This window comes from Sciurus vulgaris (genome assembly GCF_902686455.1).
Source record: "Sciurus vulgaris genome assembly, chromosome: 9".
Classification (NCBI taxonomy): Eukaryota; Metazoa; Chordata; class Mammalia; order Rodentia; family Sciuridae; genus Sciurus; species Sciurus vulgaris.
Window position 1 is genome coordinate 128,957,027 of NC_136469.1, and position 21,111 is coordinate 128,978,137.

The 21,111-nt window shown below is 38.7% G+C and overlaps 1 protein-coding gene across 1 annotated transcript in view; it reads right to left on the reverse strand.

Annotated features, from left to right (window-relative positions):
- The window catches only part of LOC306670183 (cytosolic beta-glucosidase), a 109,661-nt gene extending 89,103 nt beyond the window's left edge, over nucleotides 1-20,558 (reverse strand). The window contains exon 1 of the mRNA XM_079154792.1: nucleotides 20,306-20,558. Coding sequence (XP_079010918.1) covers nucleotides 20,306-20,363 — 58 coding nt within the window. The 5' untranslated portion in view covers nucleotides 20,364-20,558. The remainder of the gene's footprint in view (nucleotides 1-20,305) is intronic.
- Nucleotides 20,559-21,111: the final 553 nt, after the last annotated feature.

Sequence of the window (21,111 nt, forward strand, 5' to 3'; positions counted from 1 at the left end):
CAAGCAAATGATCCAAAGCCAAGTAACTTAGACAATGGGAACTATTAAAACATCCAAAATTACAATACCCAGGCTCAGATTTTAGAATTTATTGACACTATTAAATAGACCACTTAATAACAAACCAATGGACGTTTTGTAAAGGAAACAATTGGTACAATAAAACATACTTAAAAGATTTACATCCCATAAGCATCTTTCTAAGAAAGAACATTGGCTTGGAACTTGTAGCAGCTTACTAATTCAGGAACAGAACTTTCTGATGGCAGCAATGCCATTTAGAAAAATTTGAGATTCCTTTGACTCAGAAACTAATTGACTTTCCTCAAGGTCTCCCAGGAATCACTGGGTCAGTGTTCAGTCTTGGCAGATTCTGCCAGTGTCTCAAAGTGACTCTGTGAATGCAGAGTTTTCTGGGTTTTTCATGTTAGACACTAATTATGGTAGCTACAGATTTGTTTCCACTCTATGCCAATTGGTAACAAAAACAGATGTTCCATCAGCAGCTCTTAAAAGACCTCTTTTAGATAAATACACATGCTAATAGGAAGACTGTGTTTGCTTTGCAAAGATGCTTTAAGACACATTACGAAGACATCACCTCCCAAAGGTGCCTTCCCAAAGACCCTCTGCATGAAAAAGAAAGCTACAGCTCTTCTTAACTCTGACTTACCTCCCTATCCCACCATAAAATTTTTACTGCTACTGGAATTTGGATAGAATGTGAGCAGTAATTGCATCACAACTTATATGAAAAATGCCTACTTTTGTAGATATTGGAAAGATCTATTATGAGTTTGATAGGAGGTGTCCCCCACAGGTAGGCAGGGAAGGTATAATTGGAGGAAGTCACTGAGGATATGCCTTTGGGGTTTATATTTTGCCCCCAGTGCACAGAGCTCTCCCTCTGCTTCCTGGCTACCATGACTTGAGCTGCTTACCTCCTCAATGCCCTTCCACCATGACAGTCTGCCTTATCTTGGGCTCAGAGCTATGGAGTAGACAGACCATGGACTGAACCTCTGAAACCATGAGCCAAACAAAACTTTTCCTCCTCTATGTTGTTCTTGTCAGATCTTTTGGTCACACTGATGCAAAATCTGACTAAAATAGACCCACTTTCTTTCTCCAACCCAGTGCAAGCCTTTAGTTCTGACTTTTAAATAGACAAGAAACTGAATCACTAAGTGTTCTCCTAGCCTCTCAAAATCTACCATTCCTGCAGACCTCTCCTGAACATTACAACTTGGAATGTTACCCTGTCCCTTAAACCCACATATTGCCTGCACCACTGATAGTGGCTGTAAGTTCCCTGTTTCCTTTAGTTCCTTTGTTTCTTGTGGAGCTTATCAAATCAACCTGTTTTCCCTTTGTCACCAATGAGTTGTGTGACATTGATCATGTCAATCAATCACTCCAGTTTCTATAAAATACGGAAAGTATATTGATGTTTCTAAAAAAAACATGCTCTCCACAATTCACAATAGCTGAGCTATGGAACCAATCTAGATGCCCTTCAACAGATGAATGGATATAAACTCAAATATAATCTCTAATAACTTTAAGCCATAATATATTGGCATATGTGATAAATATACATAATGTATGTCCCTCATTATTACTTTGTCTGACAATATATTATCAAAGACATAAATAAATAAATAAATAAATGAAAATACTAAAAAAAAAAAAAACTGAATAAATGTTTGTTAAATGAGTGAAAAAAAAAAAAAAAACAGGCTCTCTGGAGAGGAGTCAGTAGTTGCCATGTGGTGAAGGAAAAATGAAGAAGGGAATTCCGAGTGAATAGGCACAATCTCCCCTCTTTCAACAAGAGAAGTTCCATCTGTATCTTTTAATTATTAGAGTCCAGAGTTAGATTTTCTTGAAACTCTGGTGTACTGCATTAAAACACATTTAAAAATCACTGGACTAGGAGGTTCCTAAAGTTCTTTCCCATCATTATAAGATTCTGTAAGAATGTCAGCATTTAAGTTTTTCTAATTCTTCCACAGAACTTAATTCAAACATTGAAAACTTGCTCATCTTTGATCTACTCCCTGTTTCCCTTTCCAGCCCTATTTCAAGCACTCTCTTTCCCTTATGACTTCAATCATCAGATATACACCAGTGACTATGAGCAAATCCAACCTGAAATGGAACTTTGAATTTTCATTTGCCTTCTAGACATTTCCTGAAAATCCCCAAAGGGAATCTCAAGCACAAATGGAACCTATTATATTTCCACCATACGACCTCCAAACCTGCTCCTTCTCTAGGGCATTTTTACTTCTACTTGTAGCATTATCAGCCATTCAGATACCTAAAAATAATCACATGAGACATCTTGGTCTTCCTATTTCCTTCATGCCCTACATTGCATTCATGAACATATCCTTTTGGTTCTCCCTCAGTCATGTCTCTCCTCTTTTCTTCCCTTCATCCTGTCCCTTCCACCCAATTCAGGTCTGCTCCTCTGTCATCACCAGGAGCAGCAGCAAGCTCCTTGTCCATTGAAACAGCTTCACAACTGTTCCCAAGCCTCCATTTCCTCTGCCTTCAGTTCTTTCTCTGCAGTGCATTTAAAATTCTCATATATGGAACTGGTTCTATTACTTCCTTTGCTTATGTTTTATGGCTACCAAATGCCTAATGCACATGACCCTTAAACCCACTCAGTAGCCTGGTATTTTGTGTGCATCACAACATGAATCTATTCTACCTTTTTAGCTTCAGATCCTGCCATTCACCCTATTATCAGAAAACGAACTATGGCAGGCTTTACCAAAGTATCGCTCATTTACAAAACAATCCTACAAGTCACATACAAAAAAGTGTAAACTCCCGTTATTATGTAGTCTCATAGGAGTTTCCACATGATAATGAGAACTTCAAGGGATTCACACACACACGCTTTAAATTCAAAACCATTGAGCTACTTAACAGGACATGACTATACAGTTCCCCAAATGCAACATAAATATTCATATTTCTGTGCCTTGGCTCAAAATATTTAATCTGCTGATAGTCCCTTCCTTGTGTCTCTCCCTGAAAACTAAACTAAATGCTTATTTCTTACAACCCGACTTAGATCACCACCCCCTCCCACACACATTCTTGTGCTGCCCCCTCTCTGACTTGGCTCCAGCAGCATTTTGCCTGTTTGTTCAACAGCGAGAGTCAGCATATCCTATCAGTCATGTGCACACCTCACTCACCCACCAGAATTTTGGATTCAAATGATCATTTTATCCACTTTTACACCTCCAGGCTGTGGTCCTCATGGTAGACAAATATCTCATTGGGATAAACTAACAACTATACCACGGTAATTCAAATAAATACTCATAACTTAATTATCCACTTCATACCAAGGAAAACAGGTCTCCAAGTTCAACATGAAGAAGGATCTTTTCTGGATCTAATTGAATAGTCTCTCTCAAATCAAGAGAAAAGGCACTGCCCACGAGCAAGCCAATGATATCATTGCAGCTACACCTGATCTTTACTTGAACCATGTGTTTACAGGATGATCTCAGGAAACTATTTGGCTTTAGTTATATGATAGCTATGGAAAGAACCCCTCTGTTCCCTCTTTATCAAACTAGTTGGGCAACGAGAATTTTTGTGTGCCTACAGTTGTGTGCCAAGTTCTCAGCACCGCAGGAACCAAAGATATACAACAGGACCCATCATTTCCTTCCCATATCCTGTTCTACACCCCAACACAAGCAACAGTGATCAAAGTCCCTTCATAATATTTCTCCTTGTGAAAGAGCTGTAGCTCCCACATTCTGTTACAGGATGGCTGATGTGCATTCCTACCCTGTACCTACCAGCTTGCCCTGGGTTATAATTTATAAGTTATATAAAGTAATGAACCATCTAGAGAAAATGTTGCTTTTTCAAAGATCCCCAAGTATACATCTGTATGATGGACTACAATGACTCCCAAGTAAGATTATTGTCTTTAGAGTAAATAATACACTTTTTCCCCCAGGTCTCAAAGCCAGTATTTAAATGATTATTCATAGGTGTTGTGGGAGACTTTAAGCTTTAGCTTGGCAATTCCCAACATAAAAATGGGTAATGTTTCAGAAACCTTGTTTATGCCTCACATGCCCAGAAACTCACCATTGCCTCTTACATTATGTTCCAAATTCCCAGGCCAACCCCCAAAATCTATTTATCTCATCACACACCTGAAGGGTATTCAGTGACACCAACCCTCATTTACAGTATTGTTCCTTTGGGGGAAATGCCCTCTAAAATCTCAGTCAAATGGCATGCAAATACATCTCTACCTGCATTCAGCAGTGAATGGGGAAAGATGAGAGAATGAAGACAGAAATAATATTCTCAGAAATCAGAATCTTTTAATTCCTAAATAGAAGTTCAAAGACATGCCCTCCTCTAAAAGATTGTTCCTTATTAGGGGCAAAGAACTGAAACCTCTACTATCAAAGGATTTTCAGAATTTGAAGTCGATCCCACCCTCTCAGTTACCTAGATGAAACATCAACATGCTTACAAGATTTGACATTGAATATGAAACTGTCTGACCTCTTGTCTGTATTTTCAATTTTCTCCTAATTCTCTTAAGTGTATATTGTAATTAGTATTCATTTTAAATAGGTTTTAAATGAACACATCATAGGAAATATTTTCCTGTCTTGCAGCAATTTAATATCAAATATATTTACAGTTTCAAAATATAAAACAAGCTCTTTCAAATTAAAAAAGAAGCTTTTTTATTATTTAAATGTAAAGGAGTTTTTAAATCTCATTTATTTTGTCAATTGGTTCTGCTTAACATTCTTCTGCCCAGTCCACTCTCAATTATCCATGCTAAGGAAGGGGAATCAGTGGCCTGGATAATCTAAAACAGCAGATAATTTTAAAAGCCCTTGTATTTGGCCCGGTCATACTTTACAATCAAATTCTGATTATCCACACTAATGAAAGGAAGAGCAGGCACCTTGAAAAAGATCCACGCCAAGTTGGATCTGCTCATCTGACTTAGAGTACCCCAAGGAAGAAGGCCACAAAGTATGGTAGAAGGAAAACACAGGGCCCCACCTGCAACCAGTGGGAACCACCCATTCAAAATAAAAACACAGATCTACCACATCCATGTCAACATCCCTTGTGGTATTGGTCACTTTTAGAAGCATGGAGTTACATTCAAATGCTCCCAGGTTAAAAAAGGAAAAAAAAAAAAAATGCAGATTATATCAGATTATATATTGTTCAAAATAATATAGTAACAGATTGATCATACAGACGAAGAAGGTCTTTGGGGGGCTCCCTTTGCCCCATCGGACACTCAGCCCCTTATTACCTCTACCATGCACATAGTAACATGCTCAGAAGAGTGACATAAAGAATAGAGATGACAAAGACGGTACCTGGTGTAGGAAAAGCTCAGGCCAGGAAATGAGGCCTCCCAATTTCCTCTGTTGGTCTCATTCATGCCAATTGTCAGATGTGCATTCAAGCAAAGGGAATCGCATGCACAAAGGTACAGAGGCATGAAGGTCATGGCATATTAAAAGGATGTCATGTGTTTCATTTTGGTTAAAGAATAAGATACTAAAGAATCAAGAGAGGAAACTGAGGTGGAAGCGGAGGTAAAATTACAGAGTTTGTTCTGTCATGCAAGAAGTTCAGACATATCCTGTAGAAGGTAAAAAAATAAATAAATAAATAAGTAAAATAATAAAAAAATTTAATAATGATTAAAGTTTTTTGAACACTTGTCATTTGGCCAGGACTGTTCTGAACATTTGATATTCAGAAACACATTTAAAATTCTTAGTAATTCTAAGATAGGCACTATTACTGTTCCATTTTACAAATAAGGAAATTGAGGCCTACAAAGCTCAGGCATCTCCCAAGATCACACAGCTGGTAAGTGGTGATATCAGGACTGAAACTTGGTCTTTTTGATTTCAGAGTTCATTCTCTCTTTTAATAAATAATAAGGTGATCAGAATTGTAAAAGACCACACTAGAAACAATATGCAGGAGAGATTGGAAGAAAATAGAAAGGAGGAGAGGAGAGATGTTAGCAACACTAGAGATAAGTCCCAGAGCTGAAGGAAAGGTAGAAGTGATAAAGAAAAGGGGTATAATCAAGAGGCTTGGAGGACAGAATAAAAAATAATTGATTATAAAAGAGGGCATAAAAAAAGAGTATGACATGAGTTCCATATTTCTGACTTAGAGATTTATGTGCTGCCCTAATAATTTTTTTAGGATCTCTTAACCTTGTGCACCAGTGAGCTTAGCTGGAAAGGAACCCCTACCAGATGGGCAGGCCCAGGAAAGACAACCCAACCAGGAGCTTCTTTTTCCAGTTCAGTGCTGGCGAATAGTCATCCAAATAAACAAATGTCCTATCACAGCTGATTGACTTAGTAGTGACAAAAGAACTCATGAACAAATATGAAGGCCAATATGTAGCTAGCAACCTCCTTCTAACTGAGTCATGGAGATTCAGCTATTTGTTTCTTGTTCATCAAGGTCAGATATATGACTCACATATAGCTTTCTTTATAACATCCATGTGCAAAGATAGGAAGAGAAGGTATAGGAAGAGGAACAATGCAGAGACATGTTATCTCTTATCAAGATATTTGCAGAGGTCTTAAGAAAATTAAAATCTTTTTCAGAACATTCCTCTGGGGGGGGTGGAGGGAGTGTATGTGTGCTCCTAAGTTTATAAATGAATAGGTAAAGACCAAAAATTCATTCTCAAAATTTTAAAAATACCTCTTTGGCTGATTTTTAAACTTTTTGCTGCTTTTATCTATTAAATGTTTTACTATTACCTTGTATTCCTTTTAGAAATCAAAAATGTGTTTTCACTAAACATATGCTATAAGTTTCCACTTTATTCAGAACCTGCCAGTACAAAGAACATACAAGGAGTCCAACAGTTATCAATAAATAACCTACATAGGGGCTGGAGTTGTAGGTCAGTGGTAGATAGAGCACTTGCCTAGCATGTGTGAGGCACTGGCTTCGATCCTCAGCACTGCATGTAAATAAATAAATAAAATATTGTGTCCATCTACAACTAAAAAAGAATATTTTTAAAAAAATTAAATAAATAACCTACACAAACCAATAGTACTATAGTTTGCAGCACTCCCCATGAAGGCAACTGAGGTACAGAAAACTTGGTACATGAAGAATCTGTGCTCAAGAGAAACATAGGGAGTTAAGAAATGATGAATAATTCGTTACTTAGAGAGTTGACTCCAGAAGCGACCAGCACACATGTGGCCTTCTTGGTCATCATAACCTTCTTCCACTGTGGCTTTTCTCACAGAGTCTGAATATATCACTTTCTCTTGTTAGCTTGTCTGGAATTCCATTAATTCTGTACTATCTTATTGTCTTAGTTTCTTCAGTCTGTGATAAGACAATGCAATAGACTGGGTGGCTTATAAACAATAGAAACTTCATTCCCACAGTTCTGGAGGCTGAAAGTCCTCCAGGGATCAGGTGAGGGCCTTCTCTCATTCGTAGAGGACTGACTGTATTTTGGTTATGTTCTCATATGGCAAAGGAGGGAAGGCAGGTCTCTAGGGTTTCTTTCATAAAGCAGGAATCCCCTTCATGAGGGCTTCACCCTAACAACCTGATCACCTCCCCAACGCCAAACCTCCAAATGTCATCACATTGCTTAAGCTTTCAAAATATGAATTGGGGTGAGGCAGGGGAGGCGTACATTCAGTCTATAGCTCTCATCTGCTTTCTAAAAAGCAGAGGACCAGAAAATTTCCAGAAGTTGGGTGCATCCATGATGATAAGGAGAATGGTAATGGTAAAAAGAAGAGGGGAATTCACTCATTAACCCTGAATAATGTCTCAAAATCCATGAGGCACTTGCTTATATTAATGCATGTTCACAAACAAACATAAATTAATAAATCACTATTTATGTTAATAAGGATTTCCAGCTCGAGGTGGGGGGTGAAGCATACATATTTCATTCTTTTCCCTCTCATGAACCCCTTGAAGTGACAGCAAATTAAAGGAATCCTGCAACTGCTATAAACAAGGAAAGTTCCCAATAGAGAAGACCACATCTACTCAACTACTTCTGGAAAACAGAAAGAAAATAGTAGCAATTTGACTGAGAAGGTAAGACAAAGCCTCACAACACAGGCTTACTTGCTGAAGCTCACCAATGAAGGTGATGATTAAAGATGGCTCCCCAGAGAGTCTCAGGGTCAACCAGTGCAGCCAGTAAGTCAGATCTCATAGTAGTCACCATCATGGTGACCAAGTAGAAGGCCACCTTTCTCACCTTTCTCACTGGCCTGGCTGGTTTCTCTCCTCCACAAAGATGGAAGTTGAGGCTGCTTTGCCTCATGTTGAAGTCCCAAAACTCACTTCTTGAAAGTGAGAGAGTGACTGGAAAGGACTCGTATCATGGGTGCAAGGGCTAAACATGAACTTGAAGGCAAGGGGAGACAGAAACACAAAGGTAAAGAATGAACACACTCTTCCTTAAATGCCCTCGCTATCTGATTTCTACATCCTTGCTCTCTTGCCTCCCATTCACGGTTCTTCAAGAGAGGCCCATCCACTGTTACCACTACTTCGTGGAGCTCCGTTCCTTACAGAGGCACCCTGTTCAGGTAGCCATACTATCTAACTTTAAGGAAGCCTAATCAGCTGCCGATACGCACCAGCATATTCTTGCACTCATGAATGCGAAGGAGCTCCTAAGTGAGGATCATTAGGTGTTGCACAAAAACAACATGGAAGATGAGAACCAAAGTAAACAAACAGATAGCCCAAAATCTCAATGATATCCAAAAAAGACACAGAAAGGAGAACTTAAATTTTTATTTTTCATACATTGACAATTTATAATTGTGTACATCTAAGAGATATAAAGTGATGTTATAATTCATGAATACAATATGATTTAATTAATCAAGCTACTTAACATATCCATCACCTCAAATACTTAATTTTTTTTGTGGTGAGAACATATGAATATATTCTCTTAGCAGTTCTGAGATGTGCAATATTCATCACCAGCTAGATTTACCATGGCATATGTATATGTATGTATGTATGTATGTATATATATATATATATATATACACGCATACATATGTACATATATGTACATATCCATATGTGGACATGTACATGTGTATGTACAAAATCCTCCTGTCTGAAACTGTCTACACTCTGACCATCATCCTCTCAGTCTCCTACTCCTAGCCTCTGTGACCAGCATTCTGCTCTCCTCTACTGTCAGTTCAATTGTTCTAGATTCCACATACAAGTAAGAACGTGCAACATTTGCCTTTCAGTGTCTGGCTCATTTCATTTAGCATACAGTTTTGCAATTCCATCAATGTTAATGATTTTTTTCTTTGTCAAGACTAAATATTATTTCATCATGTATATACACCGTATTTTCTTGTCCGTTAATCTGTTGGTGGACAGAGATTGATTCTGTCACTTAGTTACATGAATAATGTTAGTTGTGAATAAGTTTGCGATGAACATGGGAGTGCAGATATCTCTTCAAAATACTGATTCAGATCCCTCTGAATAAATGCCACAGAAAAGGATTGCTGGACTGAAAATTTGATTCCTTTTTTTTGTTTTTGAAAATTTGACTTCTTAAATAAGAGGAATAAATTTTATCATAAACCTGCAGATTTACATAATAAATGGAAAACGTTCAAAAAAAATAACATTATTAAAGAGACCCAGGTTTGACAACATCCAGAAAACACAGCATAGCTTCCCAGGAAAGAGTCAATTAACGAATTTATTCCTAAAAATTAGAATTACCATTGCCCTAACTAAATATTTAATAAAGGGGTTGAAAATAGAAGGAATGTAGCTAAATTCAAATACAGCTAAAATATAGTAATCTGGAAGAAAAAGTTGAGAAAATCATCCCAGATAAGAAGCACAGAATATATGAAAATTTCTCTAATATTCATTCAATGAATTTAAAGGAGGGAGAAAGATCAGCATTAGGATTTTGCAAATGATAAGTCTGAGGTTTACAGAAAGAAATTAAGTGATTTGATTCATCAGTAGTCCATAAATAGACAATGATATATACCAGATGTGTTCCACTCTTCAGACCAAGGCTGAAATTCAATTAAGATGTAAAACTGTGGCCCCAATGGTTATACCCACTCCCATCGGTCAATGCCCTTGCCAGGCTAGTCGATACCTGTGGCTTACAGTTGGCATCTAATTGGTGAGTGTGTGGCAGTCAAAACCATCCCTGCCTCCACCTACACATCTTCCATTATGAATTTCATTGTTCAATTAAAAAAAAAAAGAAGAAGCAATTTGAGATGCTGCAGAACTCAAATTTGAAACTGGAAGAATGAAGTAAGGGTTGTTTGTGTCTGTCACATCAACTTTCAAGCTATGAAAAAAGTCATGAGTAAAAGCCTACTTCCCGTCTTTCTCTTTACTTACAAAAAATAAAGAACCATGCTTAAGTCAGTTTCCCCCTCTTTCTTAGGTTTCCCAGACAAGGAACAAATCTATCAAGCTCATGTTGTTATAGAAAAATAACCAGAGCAGCTAAAAGTTCAAGTCCCTTTATTTTTTTTTTAGTTTATTTTCATTTTTATTTTTACAGACTGCATTTTGATTCATTATGCAGAAATGGGGTACAACTTTTCCTTTCTATGATTGTGCACAATGTGGATTCTCACCATTCGTGTAATCATACACATACATAGGGTGATGATGTCTGTCTCATTCCACCATCTTTCATAGCCCTGCTCCCTCCTCCCTCTCATTTCCCTCTATGTAATCTAAAGTTCCTCCATTCTTCTCTCACTCCCCACCCCCCTCACCCCCATCATATCTCATCATCCAATTATCAGGGAAAACTTTTGACCTTTGGTTTTTTGGGATTGACTTATTTCACTTGGCATGATATTCTCCAATTCCATCCATTTATCTGCAAATGCCATAATATTATTCTCCTCTATGACTGAATAATATTCCATTGTGTATATATACCACAGTTTCTTTATCCATTCATCTGTTGAAGAGCACCTAGGTTGGTTCCACAGTCTAGCTATTGTGAATTGAGCTGCTGTAAACATTGATGTGGCTGCATTACTGTAGTATGCTAATTTTAAGTCCTTCGGGTATAAACTATTAAATGCAATACTTGCTTTGGGGTTTTGGTTAAAAAAAAAAAAATTCAAGACCCAAACTGAATGCTTAATCCAAAGAATTTAGCAGAAAATAGGGAGCAAAACACACAGTTAAAAAGGGTTGAACAGAAAAACCAAATTTACAGCAGTCTAGGGAAATAGGGGACTTTTTCTGGTACTGGCAGGAAGAAAATGTAAGGTGCCTCTAGCTCCAGTTTGTGCAAACCAGCTGAGTTTCAAAAAAGGAACAAAGAAAAACAGTCTGTATAGAATCATATGCTTGACCTAAAACCAGCCCGAACACCTGCTCTGTTCATTCTCCTTCTTAGAAAATTGTGAAACTAACCTTCGATTCCTTATCTATAGTATTCAACCTTTGACACACCAAGAAAAACAGAGATGGCCAAAGACAACCCTCAATTTCTGCCAACATAAAGCCAAAGTCAAAGTTAAATCAAGAGCAAGCATTGTATTGGTGTCAGGGGCATCACAAGAGTTCGCAATGGCTTTCATAAAACCAGGTCCTTTGCTTCCCTGAGACCACAAACTCAGGTCCCACTAGGAAGCGTTAGTGGAGCAGCTTAGACTCTGCTTAGGATTTGAGGAATTTTACTGAGCATGCTCACTCTCAAGAGCCTCCTCTGAAATCACTGGGAGTTACAAGCTCGTAAGAGCCATAGAATTGGGTTCTAAACATCACTCTCACAGTTCTTCTGTGGCCAATAGAGGAAGTAAACAAAATACCACTGAGTCACCTGCTGGCTTTGGGCTCCGCATTCCCTCCGGCCACAAACAATGGACAGAGTGGACCTCACATAGGGTTAAATTTCATGGGTATTTTTCTGTACTTAAAAATACTGAAGACTCCTGTCTCTATATACATTGATTATCTGCATTTTCTCCCCTGCCTCTTGGCCTAACAAATACATTTTATAGGTTTTACAATGTCCTTTACAACTCGCCTAAAATACATAATTTTCCTCCTGCTTATACCACTTATTTATTATTTATTTATTAGATTTATATTGTACCTTCCTCCAAAAGGCTCAAGGCGCCACATGCCGACTGTTATATAATAAACAATAAACTTTTCTTTAATACCATAAACAGTAAAGCAGCCAGAGGAGAGGCAGGAGGCATATGAACAGGAGAAGGAAGGGCCATGGGTCTGTTGAAATATACAGCCAAGTCATTAATAAGTTAGGAAGCCTTGTGAACGGAAGGTTCGCCCCTGCCCCACTCCCTCAGCCGCACTTCAAAGACCCTGACACTGTCCTCTATTCCAAAGAAAAGAACCAAATACCTCCACCTTTGCACAGGTTAAGGGGAAGTTGAATTGATGCTCTCTGAGAGTTCTCAAGAGAATATTTGAAAACAAATATACCTACACAGACACTGATTTTCAAATCAGTGGTAATGTTTTATAAAAATCACTGAAACATTAGTGTTTTTTTTTTTTTTACAAATATAATTCATGCTCAGTTCTCAGCTCTGCTGAATGTCTATTACTTTCAAAGTCTGTATAGGCCAGGCAGCATAGAAGTTCAAAAATTCTCAAAATCAGAAAGTGACAGTCTGGCCTCCGCTTTTAAATCACAGGTCACGTTGATTTGACAAAGTCACGTGTTGATTTCCTGCCTCTGTAAGGCAGGAGATGGTGAAAAAGATGGTTAAACACTAACTCTGCCAGCATCTCCTGATAAAACAAGTCAAGAAAGAGGGTGTATATTCTAATTTGTGGCCAAAACTAGAAATGAGCATTCCCACTGATGGAGCAGATGAGGTAAGTCTTCCTATCAGTACAGAGCAGGAGTGAATGCAGCCCCAAAGAGAGAGAGAGCAACAGCAGAATAAGTACCAGCGTATTAGTGTCGGTACCTAGTTAGCACTACACACCAGGCACTCCTGTGTTCGTTTCATATGCCAGCCCAGGACAAATCTAGAGACTGGGAAAGACCATCTTCCTGTTTTATAAATAAGGAAACTGAGACCTAAAAAATTTATTTACATCTGCTCAGCTAATAAGTGCTTGAGCTAAGATTCAAATCCAGCACTCTTAGGGTAGTAAATTAGTATACACAGAAAATGATTCTGCCCATTGACAAAGGCGGCACTTGACAACTCTTAACAAGAGCACGTTGGGTCCAGATCCCCATCCTGGAAGCTGTTGATAGAGCCGTAACAATACATTAGCCAGTTAAGAACCACAAATTAAAAGCTTTAGCATAACACAGAAGCAAACCCATTGCAGAAGAGCATGGGAGAAACTGCCTCCAGGGAGACAGAAGATGTGCAGCACTATTACAGAGACCACAGGAAGCTAGGAGGTCAGGACAGATGGTTAAGGTTGCCCAGGTCCTAAGTGAGCAGGGGCTGGAAGCTGATAACTGAAACCCACTGTATTCTTCTGCACAACTGATTGCAGACTTACACCAAGTTAACTGTAGAGTCCTCTGATGAGTCATTCTCAGTCTTTTATGCCATCCTTAAATGTGAATACCATACATTGAGCACTTACCAAGTGCCAATAACTTAGCATGCATCATCTTATTTAAACCTCTTAACTCTGCTACAGAGTAGATACCATAATTATCTCCATATTACAGACTAAATTAAATTTGTCCTAATGCTGTCTCCATACATAGAGAGTTGTAACCTAAGTTAATATGCAAACAAACATAACCTAACTTGGGAGCACATGCTTGCGACAAGTGACTCAGTCTTGGCCAATCATAGCCACCAAGATTTCAGCCAATCACAAGCTGCAAACTACTCAGATATGCCGCAATGAGGCAGATGCTGAATTGTAAGCAGTCTATTGCTGTATGTCACTTGCATTTTTGTTTATAAACACTGCCTGTGCACTTTGTCAGGTGGAGCTCTGCGAATCTTCACTGGTTCACATTGCTGCCCAATTCATGAATCATTTCCTTGCTCAATAAGCTCTGCTAAATTTAATTTGTCTAAAGCTTGTTTCTTTGTTTGTTGGGTTAGCAGACTGGTATCAGCAGTGAGATCTGAAGTACACATCCAGCAAGCCCCAGGACCACCAGGTGACTACATGTGCCCAGAAGGACCCATTGTGCCCATTGATCTCTGGTGGCAGTTTGGGTCATGAGAGTTCTCTTTCAGATGTAAGTCCCATGGATTTTTGTATTTTGAGTTTTTTTTTTACTTTATCTGAGCATTGTTTTTAACTGATCAGTGTCCATAATTGTATTGGGTGCAGTAATTAACTGGAATTAATCAACTTAGAGTCCTATCTAGACATCTGTGAAAATGGGTTTACCCAAATCGAAGGAGTCAGTGTCTCCAGGAGTCTGAGACCTCACTTTGCAGATTACTAGCTAACATTGTATATAGCTATTAAGAGTCCAGAACCCATGTATTTTGTTTTTGGAATATGGGTTAACCTTTCTAAGGACAAGTTAGAATTACAGTCACCTCGGTGGGGAAGTTTTAATCATTTGTGAAGTTCATGATAAAAGTCAAAATCCAAAATGCCACAAAAACACTGGGATACATTATTTAATTGGTACATAGAAGAACCTAAAACCTTAAATGAATCAAAGATTACCTCTTCATGGGGCTCCTTACCAAGGCAAATTTTTTTAAAAAATATTAAAAGTCTTTTTCACAAATAATATTTAAAAGCTTTAGCCATCTGGGCAGGAAATTTTGTTTTTTTGGCCAGAAAAACAATTTGGATAGAGATATGCTTCGATAAATTAATGAGCTTTGCATTATTGTAATTGGCACATGGCTAAATTTTTAGAAAAAGAGCTGAGTTCTGCTCTGTCTGTATATTTATGTATATATACATGTATGATATGTATGCATCATATTTTTTCCATTTCTTTATGATATTGTCAAATTAAACTCTTAAAGACCTCTGTTGGATTGGCTTTAAGAAAAATAACTTTATATATGATGTGTTTTCTCGAGAAATAATCATGAACCCAAATTCCTTTCATGTTCACATGATCTGAGCAAATTTTAATAAATAAAAATATTCTTAGTTTGATTAAAAGAGGTGTGTCTTCAGAGTTTTCAGTACTAAATATGATGAAGATGCATAACTTTTACTACCTAGGTTTCCTGGTAAAATAAATTTATGTTATCTCTATATTAAAATCTTTGTTAGCAAGAAAGATTAACTTAAGATGATGACTGGTTATTTAATAGTTCATTTTTATAATCAATCCAAATAAAATTGTCTAAAATGGGTTAAATAGAGGTGTGAGATCAAATTCCCATGGAATACATGTCCTTCCCAAACCAGAAGATTTTAGTATTCTTCTCACAAGAATGGGTAATTGAGCCTGGCACAGTGGCAAACACTTCTAATCCCAGAGACTTAGGAGGCTGAGGCAGGCAGATCTTGAGTTCAAAGCCAGCCTCAGCAACAGTGAGGCACTAAGCAACTCAGTGAGACCCTGTCTCTAAATAAAATACTAAATAGGACTGGGGATATGGCTCAGTCAGTGGTTGAGTGCAGCTGAGTTCAATCCCAAGTACCTCCCCAAAAAATAATGGAAAATTAAGATAAAATGTTGCCTCCTTCGGAGTTTCTTATTACAGAGAAACTACAGATATTTGGAATCATTAATAAAAATGTTCTGTGCCACATTGACAAACCATACTATGGGAAAACATATGCTTCTATAGGTTATCATTTGTAGATTTGCCAGGTTGCTGGTATGACAGACAGTTTACCTTTACTTGATTCCCAGTGTTCCCTGGAAATTAAGGACACAAAGTGTTAAGAATTCTAATATATGTAACTTTAATTTACATAATAAGGGAAACAACTCTGTCTATAAGTATGCAAGGAAAGTAAGATGTGCTTTGGTTAAATAAAATAGAGTCATTTTTGTCCTAACATAGAATGACTAGTTGCTCCAAAATGAGAAGATGAAACATTTAGGAGAAAGATTCTTCTGCTATTAAGACTAGTGCAACACTTAAAACTAGTGAATTGTTTATTTCTTGAATTTTCCATTTAACATTTTTCACTTGCTATTAACCTCAGGAAACAGAAACCAGGAAAAGTGAAACCACAGATAATGGAAGACTATTGCATTGTGCTTCCACACTCATGTAAATATGTGCCTTCCATACTCAAGGCCACCTATGTGGGTATAAGTCATTGCTTGTATGGTGTCATCAATTAAATCAGTAATCTCTCTTTCCACTCAATGTGGTAATTACCCTTACAGCACACTATTAAGGAATCACATGAAATTATGTTTCCCTTTTGACCTTGTTCAGGAACTAAGCAAACAAATTTAACTGACCTCTGCTCAGATGACAATAGGTGGCCCTCTTCCAGTCACCAGGTGCCTTTATCTGGTCTGCAGAGAATTTGCTTACTTGTTTGACTTCTTCCCTGGTTTAGGTTTTGCTCTTTGGCCTGGCTCACTCTTGCCTTCCAAAGAGCTTCCCCTGAGACTTCCAATAAAACCTCCATAATCAGAGGTCAAAGTGGCCAATAACCAAAATTAGCACTAACCTTGAAAGAGGTGAAATTAGATAAGTTAGTTTCCACTGAGGGAACGTGCCGATGGGATTCCTGGGGGCTCACTCTTAGTAGAGGTGGAGTGTCATTAATATGGAATTTAAAGCTAATCCATATATTAGGGAAAATCTTGGCTTTTATGGCCGATCAGACATCCTAGGGTTCAGAGAGTTAGACACCACTCCTTGAAAGGTGGATGAGAACATTCCTGTTTGATAAAAACTCTCAAGGAAGTATTACATAGCTTAAATTTCCTCCTTGCCCGTATTGTGGATTTGTGTATGTACTGAACCAAATTGAATGTTATACTTGCCTCTTCTCTGATCTTATTTCCATCAAAAGCTAAATTTAAAAGGTGACTGATGCTATTATTTCTCTAGACATTAGACACTGTCACTAAATACATTAAGAAAATTTCCCAAGAGAAGGGAACACATGATGGACTTTGGGAAGTAGCTAAGAATTAGTTCATGGGCATTCTAAATAGTGCATGGAGAATTTTTATGTCGTAGTATATCCCCAGTTTACTATGACCCTCATTACCAAGCTAACTACAAAAATCAATACCTCTTTAAATCAGGTCATTTTGTAGTGACTCTGACCCCTAATTGCCATCACACCCGAAACAACTGACTTGATCATGACCAGATGAACTTGAATACTGTTGAGCTATATCTTTATTGCTTGAACTTTGAATTATTGGATTTTGATAAGTTTGGTACATGGAGACTTCTGTTAAGGAGAGCATTTTAATTCTTTGTACTTTTCTCCTGATACTCATCATAATATTCTCCCTGGTACATTGTTGCTACTCCAAAGTCTTAAATGCTTGTATGCAGTCATCTTTTGTATGTTAGTTCATCTCATTATAGTTAGAATAACAAAAACATGAACAAAACATAAAGAATCTCCCAACTAACTTGACAATGTGAATTCTGAAATCTATACTGAAACCACACAAATCCAATATGATAGTGACAGAAAGGATGTCAGTGCCCAAGGTTTGGGCTGGTCTCTCAAAATCTTTGGTCACTTTTTGATAGACCTGCCAAAAGGGGGGAATTAGATTCAATTAAGCTTTATCTAAAGCTCACTGGGTATGGTGGTACATTCCCATAAGGCCAGCTGCTCAGGAGACTAAGGCAGGAGAATCTCAATTTCAATACCAGTCTGGACTACTTAGCAAGAAATGTCTCAAAATGAAATTAAAAGAGCTGAGGATTTGGCACAATGGTAGAGCACCTGCATAGCATGTATGAGGTCCTGGGCTCAATCCTCAATACCGAGAAAAAAAATCTTTACTTAACTCTTCCTCTATACATAGAGAACTGTAATTGAATTTAATATGAAAACACACCACAACCCACTGGAGAATGTATTCTTGTAACAAGTAATAAAGTCTTGGACAATCATAGCAGCCAAACTTCCAGCCAATCATCAACTGCAAACTGTTCAGACACATCCAAACAAGGCAAATGCTGAGTTGTGACCCATCAACCTATTTCTATAAGTCATTTCCATTTTCTGTCTGTAAATACCACCTGCTGTCTTTGCTGGGTGGAGCTCTCTGAAGCTTTATAGGTTTAGGATGCTGTACAATTCATGGATCCTCTTTTCACCCAAATAAACGCTGATAAATTCAATGTGTTGAAAGGTTGGGGTAATTTCTTTTTTCCTCTTTTAACAGGAGGCACAGAAAAATTGTGTAACTTGCCAAAGTCACAAAGCCAGTAAGAAGCAGGGCTAGACACCAAGTCTAAGCAGTCTGGCTCTTCAGTCCATCTTCCCAGGCACCGTGCTCGGGAGCTTCACTTGCTCGACCACCCCCTTGCTGATCTGTCTTACCTCGCTTTCAAGAACGAAACTAACAAAGATCATTTCTTTTTTTCTTTACTCCTAGAATATCAGGCTATTTAGGTGTCTACCCTAACCAAGCAGAAACTACCAGGGACAAGAGAAAAGAAGACACCGTGGTGAGAAGGGCAGCAGGGACATCTCTGCTAACCAGGACATTCCTCAACATCCCTTTAAAAGAGCCTCATGTCACAGAGCATGTATGTACAAAAATGTGCAACTCCCATAGGCGTTGTCTTACGCCTATGTTGACTCCTCATTCCCCTTTCTGTGCACCCAGGAAACAGCCGTAGAAGCTGGGAATCAGCAGCAGCCTGAGTTGTGACAGGATCAACTTGCATTCTCTCTCTGTCTTGAAAAATTTCCCCATCCTCCTTCAAATGACTCTCTTTTGGTTCTTTAATTTTTAGATGAAATGACATTAATTCAGAGTCTCCTTGACCATCCAACTTCAAGAAGCCACACTGACATAGACCCCCTCACTGCCACATCCTGTTATCAGAACAGCACATCCTACAAGCCATGAAGTTCTCACAGACTGATTACCAGTTCTTGTTGGTGTATTAGTTCTCTAAGGGATGCTTCCACAGAGAGCCACAAACCAGTGATTTAGCCAACTGAAACTCACTCTCTCCCAGTTCTAGAGTCCAGAAGTTCAAACTCAGGGTGTCCAGCAAGGCCATGCTCCTGTTGAGACTCTAGGCAGAGTCCTTTCTTGCCTTTTCTGGTGGTTAGCCACCCTCTTTGAAATTTTTTAGCTTATAATTGTTCCTTTGTCCCATGGTGTTCTCCTCATAGGTCTCTTGTCTGTGTCCAAATTTCCTTCTTAAAAGAACACGAGTCATACTGGATTAAGTGCCCGCTCTACTCCACTATGATCACATCTTAACTTAGCTAATTACATCTTCGAATGACTAGTGCTAGCCTCCAGAAATGTAAGAGAATAAATTTGTGTTGTTTAAGCGTCACAGCTTGCGGTAATTTGTCACAGCAGCCCTAGGAAACTACTCTGAGAGACTCACTTAGCTTCATTTAACCCAGGGTTTTACACACTTATTTGATCAAATATAATAATAATAAATATTTTCCCTGTGATAAGCAATTAACCTTTTATTCCTTAGGGGAAAAGTAGATGGGCTTTAGAAAACTTAATCTTCCTACTATACAGATGAAAAAACTGAGACTCAGAGGAGGAGACCACATTCACATGCTGAGGCATGGGGGAAGGGAGGCCAGGGCTCAGACTCCAAGTCCATTCTGGGTTCTCTTTACCATTTATAATTAGCTGTTCCCTTTGCTTCTCAGCTGCCCCCAGGAAATGGGGTGCCAAGTACAAGGTAAGACTTGGCTCTGTGTTCACCAGGAACAGTGCAGAGCGCTTTGAGGAAGCTCCTCAATATTTTTCCAGTCAGCAAAAGAAATTTTCCTCTTTTCTTAAAGGGTTTAGGGAAAATATGTCCAAGAAACCAATCACAAAAGCAGCTGGTCCAGTGAAAAGAGGTGTGTGGGATGAACTTGGGGTGAGTGAACATACAGCTTGACGAGTACGTCTGCACCCACCCCTGAGCCTGAGGAAAGAGAGGGGAACGCGGCCCCTACTGTCTGAAAAAGGGGCACAGTTGCATCTAGAACGTTGCCGATTCTTCGACGCTTTTTCTTCTCTTTTTTTCTCCTTGTCCCACCCTCATCTCTAGGTATATGGAACCCGCCGGAAGCAATACATTCCAGCCCTGGCAAAGGAGAGGGCTTCTCCTACCTTCCACTTGATACGCGGCAGTGGCTGCCCCCCATCCAAATCCCTTAGGAAAAGCCATGGCTTCAGAGTCTGTCAACCTGGCCTTCAGCTCTCAGGAACTCAGCACCCTTTCTGCCAGAGGCACCAAACAGCTGTGCAAGTAAGTGAACTCTCACCTCAGGCCAAAGTCCCAGAAGGCAAATATGTGTGCCACAAGATTAAAGGATCCCACCTTTAGAAGAATCCAAGTCACTTTGTACAGGAGAACAATTGCACCTGCTTCCCCGGCTCTGCCTGATCCTGAACAGAGCTGGGTCAGTCTGAGGACCAAGTTAACTTTTTACCTTTTCATATAACACATAGACATTGTTTTTAAAAATCATGCAATTCAACTAGAAGTTCCCTTTAGCCAATTTCTCCCAATTCCTGAGCCCTGCTTCGTAGAGACAACCATTTTCAGCCATTTCTTCTGGTATTTACTCCCATGTAATTTAAGTACTAGGCTCATTCTGCTGCAGCTTAATTTTTTTTTAATTAAGTAACTATCGACTTCTGAGCGTTAGGGTGCAGGATCTAGTACATTGCTCTTTCTTCCGTCTCCCCTCTCTCCACCGCCTTCCTCCATTCACCCTACACAAGGTTATTTTCCTAATGAAATAAATTCAATGTTTGTGTCACTGTGACCACATTTGACTTCCATGCTTACCTGTAACTATTTCCTCTGCACTTGGTCAACTCTCTGCTCTTTATATTTATTTTATTGCCTCTATACTATCACTAACTCATCCCAACCACACCTCCAGTATAAACCTCTGATTGTTCAAACA